This window comes from Pleuronectes platessa, chromosome 5, assembly GCF_947347685.1.
Source record: "Pleuronectes platessa chromosome 5, fPlePla1.1, whole genome shotgun sequence".
Taxonomy (NCBI): Eukaryota; Metazoa; Chordata; class Actinopteri; order Pleuronectiformes; family Pleuronectidae; genus Pleuronectes; species Pleuronectes platessa.
In genome coordinates this window covers 11,857,414-11,867,691 of record NC_070630.1, presented here as the reverse complement: position 1 = coordinate 11,867,691, position 10,278 = coordinate 11,857,414, and the positions used below count along the sequence as shown (strand labels likewise).

Here is a 10,278-nt window from a genome sequence, read left to right as displayed (position 1 = left end):
CTTCTCTCTCCACTCAGTCTGATTCTTTCCCTGGTGGTGATTCTGAGAGGGTCTGCTGGAGTCACTGCTCCGTTCTTCAGAGGGGAGGTCAGTTCCTCAACTGCCCTCATACCAGGCACAGTGTCCGTTCCTTGGTTATCCTCTATCTACCATCTATCTACCAACCCTCAGATAATTTTCCGAGTGTCATTTTTGCTCATTATTTGTCCAGCTCTCCCAGCAGCAAGTGTGATGCTATGATGTAGAAAAATGCCATTCAAACAACACAAAGATGAAAAATAATGAGGATGCAGTTTATATTTTGTCGTTTTTTAATTATAGAGATCAAATTGTGACTTTATGTGTCCACTGTTGTTTTCGATAGGACTGAGAGCTGCACCAGTTTATTCTTTTCATGTGTTTGATTTGCATTAATATGCAAACTTTAATGTTTAACCTTACACAGGGTTGAGTGGATTCTGGCTGAGACCTGTTTGTATGAACAAACTAAGTTCCCTAATGTGATGAGATAGAATCAAGTCCCCCCCATTGTACATAAACTAGCATGAGTGTTCAAGCACAATGACGCAATTAAAAAGAGAGAAAGTGACCGGCTGGCTTTATATTTATGTCAAAATATGTCCTACTTGTTGGTTCATTTATTTGTGTGTGAATTAAAAATGTGGGAAAATATTCTGTGTCTTTTGTTTGTAACTTTGTAATTCATCACTTACTACACACCTGAAATTACTTTATGTTTCTGTTTGGGGTTTTTGGTTTTAAACTCCTCGGCTAATTCATCCGATAGACCTGTACATAATAATGAAATCCAGCGCACTTAACACTTAAATTGTATGAATTGGTATGTTTGACACGCTTTGGTAAAACTTTATATGTAACACCAGGGCTCTAATTATCCCCGACCTCTTTGTTAGTTTGTTTTACTTTCTTTAAACAATGCAAGAGTATCTCAGATTTCCTGGGGAATCATTCAGGGAAAAAGTAGACATGTATGGGACTCATATTCATACACAGTGTGTGCACTTTGGTGCATATCCAGACCTGGTGGATTTAAATGTGGCTAGTAGGATTTTTTCCGCTTCCATACTGTAATAAAAAGGAGCTAGAAACGTATAACTATCACCAGTGTGTAGAGAAGATCATGTGGATTCAGTGGGGAATAAACAGTTTATATGGATCTGTAAGAGTTGGTCCAAACAAACATGATGGAGTGTTGGGCCTCGATGGAGGTATATGCCCTGTACCGTCGTAGAGTGTGCCATTCTAGTTATGTCTTTTCCTAAGGTTGTGTTTAGTGGTGGTCTTTTACTGGACTGTATTATATTGCAAATTGTGGACAAATCATTAGAAACACCTAATTAGAATCACCTCAGCAAACATAACCTCAAGAGAAATTTAAAAAATGACCTTTCTGTCAGTCAAAATTGAGCGTTATCGTCTTCATAAAGGGTGAATCTATATATATATATATATGTATTTTATTATAGATTATATTTTAGAGAAGTGGATTAGAGAAGTGTATGTGATGTTTGGTGCTGTGCATGAGCTGTGTGCTGATGTGTTTTCAGATGTTTATAGCAGCGGCTGCCTGCTGCCTGCGGCAAGGCTGATGAGTGCTGAGTTTGAAAACTTGAAAACCAAACAAATTTGAAAGATAAAACACTGTTTTTAGAGCTCATAGAAAACTGCACGTAGAGGATTAGTATTTATTATTGCATATTCAACCTTACAGTTGTACAAAAGTAGTAAACACATGAGAACCACTCTGATCCGCCACATTGGGTAATTCATTTAATATGTTTGTTATCTACTCATTATAAATCTAATGAATCTTTTGCTTATAGTGCAGTGTTTATTGTTTGTATGTTTATATATATTTATATATATATATATATATATATATATATATATCTTCATTTTAAGAGTATAAGGTGACGTATCGATTATTTTGGGGCTGTAAATAAAGCTCACTTGATTTTATTTCAAATTTGAAAAAAACTACCGAAAGACATATCAAACACTTGTTTATCAATTCAAGTGGGCAGTAAAGACTATGCGTTACTATACACTCACTAACAGAAACACAAACTCAAGTGTGTGAGTTGCATTGTGAAAATGCCTATTGTGATCCAAATGAAATCTCTAATCTAACTAATCTGGGTTTGAGCTTGTGAAATGTGTTGTGTCTGGGTAAAAAGGAGTTTGATTATAATGACTTGCTGTTTCATTACGGAAAATAATTACAGTGTGAAGGAGGAAACCAGCGTTTCAACTGATTAGCGGTGATTGCTTGTAATTTACAGCAGAGGAGATGAAACATAACTTTTTCTAATGTTTTGTTTGTCACACATTACTCAGTGCTAATGTAACATTGTCTAAAAATAGCTTGCGTATATAATGATGCAGTTAAACCAAGCCTGCATTAGGAGCTTATGAGTCAGAGCAGCTAATCAATGAAACTATTGATTTCCCAGGGAGTCTGGCTACAGCCTGACTTCGCTCATTAAAAGCTCCATCGAGGGAAAAAGGATATGTAATAACTTGGGTCTAATGCCACCAGATGATGGAGTGCGGCCTCAGGTAATGTTTTTAAACTGCACTTCCCCATATGGCATCAGGTCGCTCTTTCAAGAAGTGCTGCTTCATATTACATTCAGCCTTGACTGGTAAGAGTACTGAGGTCCAATAATAGAGTTAGAAGGACGTCATTGTTGAACCTCACATTTGTTTGTATGAATAGGATTTTCTTTCTTTTTCCATCCCTTTCTCTGCGTATTACACAGAGTGAGCTGTAGACCTAATGAAAACCTGTCGGCAAATGTGACAAATAAAACATCACCAGCTGAGGCTTGTCGGTCTGTTTTCAATGCTTGTTTGTTTGTTTATTTGTTTGTTTGTCTGTGAGCGCGATTCTGCAAAAACATGATGGATTATCTTGAATCTTGGCAGAAGGATGTGGTATAGGTCAGGGAACAAGCCGTTACATTTTGGTGAGGATCTGGATCAGGAGGCAGATCCAGGATAACTTTTTTCACTTTCTTGAACAGTGCGAGATGAGGCCAACAAGTCCAACTATCAGTACTTACCATCTTAAAGCCATTTGCTCCAACTGAAGATAGAAATCATTTTGATCAGTCTTCTAAGGATTACTTCAGGGACCATTTTCACCCAGTGACTAACACACACAATGCTCCAGCGAGTATGTCTGGCAGCAGGTGCTTTACATGACTGACTGCAGAAAAAATAGAATGGAACTCAGGAAGTCACATACCTCCGCCCGGCCACAGCAGAAGGGGCGGATCCATGGGCACTGTGCCCTGGCTGAAATCTGATTGGTTCCTGAAGTGCCCCTGGTCACTAACTAAAAATACCAAGAATAAATGTGACAATTTATGAAGAATTTCTATTTTCTAAGCCTGCTTTGAATTACTCAATGTGTTTGAACAAGGAACAATTAAAAAAATATAATCAAGGATGTGAAAAAGATCCTTGATCCACAGCTGCCCAAGAATCCCTTTAATTTCAATCAAGCCAATTCAATTAGTTCATTCAAATAGGTCAAATTTATTTCATCAAGATCTGTGAATTATTACCTTCGAAAATGCAGTGAAGTCAAAAATTCAAGTATTTAACACTAAACAACAACAGCAGCCTAGTCTCCTGAAAATATAACATATTTAAAAAAACAAGTAATGCCGTCTAGAATATTCTTTATATCAACGTAATTAGGAATCTACAAGAGGAGGTTTCAGCCAAAAACCAAAAGTGAATTGAAGATTATTTCACTTGTTTTATTCAACACCATTGGAAAGACAAACAGAATAATAATCCAGGAGGCAGGGCTGCCTGTTCATCAGCTACTGCACAAGAGATTGGCTTTGTAGGCTTTAAGAGAATCCTACACTGCATCAGGGTTCGTACTGTTCATACTGCTTATATGTCCTGTGGTCAGCTGGTGGTGTGTCGACGTGCACAGCACAGCTTCGCCCACACATCAGATAGAGAGTGCAGGAAAGAGCAAGATGGGCTTCGTCATACTTTCCACTCAACTTGATTTTTGAACACTGTGTCTTGTCTGTCTGGGAAGCATTACTTGTTTTCCTTTCCGTCCCTGTCAAATATCTCTCCATTTCATCCACGTGGCTGACCGAACACTATGGCTACGCTGAAAGCACGACTTGTTTATTGTTCCACCGTAAAAAAGATTCCGTCACAACAGTTCCCCGCCACGTTTCCCCCTCCTGGTCGTGGCCCCACCTGCCTCCGGGCCTCACAGTTTGAGAATCACTGCCCTAACCTAACCACATCACATTTTACCAGTAATCTTAACCAGGAGCTCATATAATGATGTCTTCGATCATTAGGGCTGGACTCTGGTCACTGTTTATGCTGGAAAAGAGGCAACAAACACAAATATACACACACACACAAACACACACAGCGACACACACTCGTTATGTTCATTTATTACAGCCAACAAGAGAACATTTGTTTTTTCTTTCGGGCTTGTTTTGTCCTGTATTCTCCTCACCCACGCACCGGCTTGGCTCGCGTCTGATCTTTCCTGAGCCCTTCACTCCCTGTGGAGATGTTTAAAATGTCAACTGCATCTCTGATCATCTCATACTGTCTGCATGAATCAAACACAACCTAAAACCAGAGCACCTGATCCAACCACTGGTTTATTTGAGTTCACATTTCACACGTTTATCTCACAGTCAGGCAGTCATGCTCATAAGTGCTTAGTATTACAGCATGCATCACAGTTAATGCATTGTTTATACCAGGGTCACACAATCACAGTCTCAACATCCTTGTATAGATTGTATGGAAAACACAAGGGCTCTTCAACAGCAGTCGTGTCCGTTCGCAGACACAGAAGTGGCCGTCGCTGGAGAACTCTTGGGAGAGCAGATGGGGCTACAATCCAATTACCGAGCTCTGAGATGCATTTTATTCAACCTCCGTGCAGGATATGAAGGAGGAGAAAAACAAAGGTGGCAATGCGGTTCTTTCGGTGGATATCTAATCGCACAGAAAGGTTGATTAGGAATAATCCATCAATCCTCACGCTGCAGAGGCAGACATGACTTTAAACAGCTACGGTATTATGCATAATCATGTACATGCTTACACACAAACACATATGCAAATGAATATGCAGACGCACTTTTCCTCTCATGTGCAGCTCATGTTTCATATTAAATTAGTATTATTTGACTTTCCTCTGCTGTATGAAGCTAAAGTACCACCCTCCGCCCGTGTCTTTCTCTGCCTCCTGCAGCACAGTTTCACCTCCTCCCGGATCCCGTTACTGACCAGCGCGTACAGCACGGGGTCCACCACGCAGTTCAGACTGGACAGCGCCAGCGTGCATGAGAAGAAGAAGTGCATGCTTTGCTCAAACTCGCAATAGATTCCTTTGGGATTTTCGGTATCACCAAAGTAAAAGAAGGCTAGCGAACGTGCGAGCAGGAGAATGTGGTATGGAGCAAAGCAAATCGAGAAGATCCCAATCACCCCGAAGGACAGCATGCGGACCTTCCTCTTGGCCAGGGCACTCAGGCCTGGACTCTGGCCCACAGTAGCCAGCACCCTCCAGTAGCTCACCGCCAGCACCAGCAGGGGCAGCAGGAAGCCAACGGCCACTCTGATCAGGTTGAACACAGCAATGGGCTTCTCCATGGGGTAGGTCTCATAACAACGGTCATTTCTGTCCTTGTCATCGTGGGCATCTAGGAGGTTGTCATGGATGAGCACCATGATGTGCAACACCACCACTACAACATAAACAACGACACACATCAACCAGGCGTAGTGAGACGTGCGTTTGGTCTTGGAGCGGAGCGGATACGTGACCACAATGCAACGATCCACGGAGATACAGCAGAGCAGGTAGATGCTTATGTACATGTTGGAGTAGTAGAAGAAGCCTGCTACACTGCACGACTTAACGCCCAGCTTCCAGTGGTGGTCCATGTGGTAATAGTTGATCCACAGGGGCATGGTGAAGATGAAAAGCAGGTCGGAGAGGGACAGGTTGAGCAGGAAGATGCCCAAAATGTTTTGCCGCCGAACTTGTTGCCAGATGGGGCCCAGAGTCAGCACGTTGAAGACCAAACCGAATATAAAAACCAGGATGTAAACAGACATCAGGAAGTCACTGATGGCGCTCGCTTCAATTTCAACGCACATGTCAGGAGCTTGTGTGGCGTTCATTGTCCCGTTCATTGTCCCGTTAGTTTTCTGTCTCGTTCCTGGTTAGAAATTCACCTGCAAGCATGAGAAAAGATAAAAAGGAGTTTGAATGAGTAGAAGTGACATGGGCAACACATTACATTATACTACATCACATTCCATTTAGCTGACGCTTTTATCCCAAGCGACTTACAATAAGTGCATTCAACCCCGAGGTTACAGACCAAGGACAACAAGAATCAAGAAAGTACAATTTCTTCAAAATAAAGCAAAACTACAAAGTGCTATAAGTAAGTGCCATTTAAGTGCTACTAAAGTGTTAGTTTAAATTTTTTTTAGTATTTTCTTTTCTACAATATCGCACATTTTCTAGCCCCACCGTTCAATTTCATGGTTGAGAGAGAACGGTGTGGTCGTCCTCTGATGTTTCTCAAAGTGACTCTCTATGGTGTGTGAGCAGAGAGTTGAAGTTTCCCCCCAGAGAAGACGCAGACTTAGTCACGCTCGCTGATGATATACAGTTTGCACCCACAGTTCAAATAAAAAAAGGCGATTGCCAAGATTGACTCCCTATCGCCTCAAGTGCTCTGTATGGAGGAAACATGTCGTGCATTTTCCTGTTTTTTATGGAAACTGAGAGCATTAAGGAGTAAGTGCCGTGTGTCAGATGAATTAGACGTGGAAAACTCGAAAATCCCTGCCGCCTGAGTGCATCCCTGCATTTTATGTAAATGCTGCTTCTTGTGCGATGGTGTACAAATTGTTGATGGTCTGACTCGGAGCGGCTGGCGGGGAAGGTGGAGACTGAACTAGCAAAGTGAGCATTTGCATTTAATCAGTGCTTTATCTGTGCAACACATCCCACAGTCAGACTCATCCATCTATCCATCCATCCATCCATTCATGACTCCATACCGCTGAACCTACGATGGCTGAGGAGGGAGCTGGTGCCAATCCCAGCTGACATTGGGATTGACGAGAGGCAGGGTAACATACAGAGACCAACAACACTCCTACCTACAACAGGAACCTTCTTACTTTTAGAGTGCCAACCACTGTACCACCGGGCAGCGTCAGACTCGACCAGTCAATCTAAATGTATCCTCATAGAGCCCAAGTGACGGTCCATCTTAAAGGGATAGATCACTCAAAAATGCTTTTGGAGTTTCAAGCATTAACAGCGTTTAAGCCAAAGCCAATACAATTGAAGTAAATGGGGACCACTGAAACGCCTCCTTACTGCTCCTGTGGTGTCATTCAAATTCGATGATTTTAGCCAGAATGTCAACATTTAACTACTGTTTTACCCCTGAAGCTCCAGAAGTGTTTTGTGGACTCAAGCACTCCATCAGCAAAGTGATGAGTGCATCATGAGTGAATTTCAGTGTTTGGGTGAAGTTTGAATTAAATGTCTGATGAAACCATCAGCAGTGAGCGGCCCAAGCGTCGCTCCCAGACAAAGGGGATTACAATGTTTACTGTGGCTTGAAGAATAAGGAACTTCATCCATTACATGAAATAAATAATTAATTCCTTCCCAGATTTATGCTGCAGGCGGGCAGTCTGAGGCTGGTCCATTACAGAGCTGTGGGTGTGATTCCCACCTGTTAGGCAGACACATCCCAGACTCGTCTGTGTCGCTTCCTGTTCACAATGTTCTGGTGCTGAAATGGCAAAGAGAGGCAAAATAAAACCACGGCTCACACAGCTAAATGTCAGCAGAGAATGGAAAACTATTTTTTGGGGTAAAAAAATGGCCTAAAGTGGTCTGGTCTGACTACAAGGCCTCGTGCACTTTGGGCGACTCCAGGCAGATAAAAAGCTGGACACCGTGGAGAAATCAGTCGGTCGCTCACAGAACATAAGTTAAAAATGTTCTGCCTGCATGGCGACACAGTGGTACAGCGGTCTTTTGTGGGGTTTGCATGTTCCCCCTGTGTTTGTGTGGGTGCTTGTACACCGCCTCTCGCCCGATGTCAGCCTGGATTGGATCCATCCCCTGGCAACCATCAGACCAGATGAGGCGATGGATTTCATAACACTGCATCTATTTTATTAAATCCAGGTTTGATGAGGAAATACAAACAACTTACTTAATTACTGCTTTATTTTTCAGTTTTTCAAGTTGTCTTTTCTTTTTCTATTAAACCTAGAGGTCATTCGCTGTTTCCTGTGTAAATGACGTTTTTCATACATCTCTCCTATCCTCTCCTTGTTGCTGAAGAACATTTTCATTTTCATTTTGTCTCTGTGAGATTCAACAATATCAAATTAAGCCTTTTCTCTGTGTCTCTGTGGCATTTGGTCCTATCAAAGGCTCGGCCCGGTTGTGTTTATAGGCTCAGGAAGCCTCTAATGCCATTAGCGTCTGCCCTGGGATCAGCTGCCTGGTCCAAATTCAATAATGGAGAAGCCATTTTGACTCAGACCATCTTCTGCAAATGATAATGTGCTCCTGCATGAGTGTGTGTGCCTGTGTTTTTTTGTGTGTATCCATGTGGAAATGGTTTTGATGTAATGGATTATTCACAACATTTTTAAACAAAGTGGTTCGGGGAAAACACACCACGTTTTTCGAATAGCGGAAAGTTTGATTCATAAATCTTCCGTTTCTGAAACTATTCATCGGCTGCTGTTTAGTCATCATTCTGACTTTATGACTAATAACAAACTGTTTTTCCCTCACACTATCATCAGGCCTGTAAGTGTTGTGGGGATTTTTTATGCAGTTTGGTTTCTTCTCACATCCTCTCTTTCTCTTCTCACAAACAAATATTGAACTTGTCATGTATGTTCCCCATGAAAAGCATCCATGACCTTATAGAGGCTTACTTCTGGTCCAAGCCTCAGCCCGTCCTTTTGTCCATCCGAGCCAGTATTTGTTAATATTATGGGCTGAACTAAGCCCAGTTGTTATTACACAGCCTGTCACCAGTGAGGCGTTAAAAGAGCAAAACTTCAGCCGTCTCTTTGCAAGACGAGAATGTGCTTGCGCATCAAACCGCCTTTTTTAAAGAAGACTTGGAAATGTGCTTTTCATTTCACGCTCTATAGATTCCGAGGCTGTATTTCAAAAGTGTCATAATCCACCTGTACGGTAGATCCTCATGAATTTCAACTATTTCCTCTTTCCAAGCAGTTCCCTGATGCATTCTCCAGAGCTAAGCACCACCTGGCACCCAACATTTATAATAATCTTTTGCAACACAGACAGAGCCTGAAGCGTGTCATCTTTCTCCCGAACTCCACTGGGGACTCAAGATAAACCAACAGAGTGAGATATCAAAATAAATGTAACACTTTTAGCACCGTGCTTGAAAGTAATTTAAACACATTTTTTTGCTGTCATTTCTTTTTTAAAGTTCCTTATTCCCAGACAATTTACATCCAGAGCTTTAGAATCAAGAATGACCTCACCTGTTGATTCTGGTAAGAGGTGTGTCTCCACTGTAAAAGAAAGACGTCCACGGGGTGAAAAGTTTTTCCGACAGATTCCAGAGCTGCGTCGGGTTTGGCAGAGTTCAGTGTAGGAGGGTCAAAGGACGAGCATCAAGAGACTCTTTACAGCCACTGCTGTAACACACATGGCACTCTCAGATTATCACCAGAGCATTACAGGCAATCGCCAGCTGGCTGAGATGATGTGCCGTGGACAGGCAGAGTTGAAATGTCAGCGAGGGGTGTGGAGAGCGGGTGAGACGAAGTAGAAAAAGGGAAAGACGCATGTGGGAGGGAGGGGGGGAGGGAGGGAGGATTGTTTTTTTGCACATGTGCACGACAGAGGAAGTGGGCTACAGGGGTGGAGAGTGCTGGTTATAAACTGTGAGGGAACAGAGCTGAAGATGTGATAGCCTCTTAGAGATATTTGAAAAGAAAAAAAAAAAAATCTGAGCAGTGTCTGTAAAGGAAACGGAAATTCTGTGGGCAGTAAGCGTCAGAAAAGTCACGGACCACAAACCTTATTCCTTGTTTTACTTCTTTAGAACTAGCCAGTGATGGTGTGAATCATGATGAACCCACACCGACCTGTTTGAAAATGCTCTTTTATTATCATGTTTCTGTCATATAGTGTTGAGTCAT

General features: G+C 42.1%; 1 protein-coding gene across 2 annotated transcripts; it reads right to left on the bottom strand.

The window, feature by feature from the left end:
• Nucleotides 1-4,451: 4,451 nt before the first annotated feature.
• gpr184 (G protein-coupled receptor 184) lies at nucleotides 4,452-9,925 on the bottom strand. Of its 2 annotated transcripts, XM_053422955.1 has the most exons (3): nucleotides 9,616-9,925; nucleotides 7,803-7,862; nucleotides 4,452-6,273 (listed from the first exon to the last, which is right to left on the bottom strand). In XM_053422955.1, the coding sequence occupies exon 3, from the start codon at nucleotides 6,229-6,231 to the stop codon at nucleotides 5,197-5,199; it is 1,035 nt and encodes a 344-aa protein (XP_053278930.1). In that variant the 5' UTR covers nucleotides 6,232-6,273; nucleotides 7,803-7,862; nucleotides 9,616-9,925; the 3' UTR covers nucleotides 4,452-5,196. The 2 variants fall into 2 exon arrangements, with proteins under 2 accessions (XP_053278930.1, XP_053278929.1); XM_053422954.1 differs by lacking the exon at nucleotides 7,803-7,862 and having other exon boundaries at nucleotides 9,616-9,923.
• Between the last annotated feature and the right edge of the window lie 353 nt (nucleotides 9,926-10,278).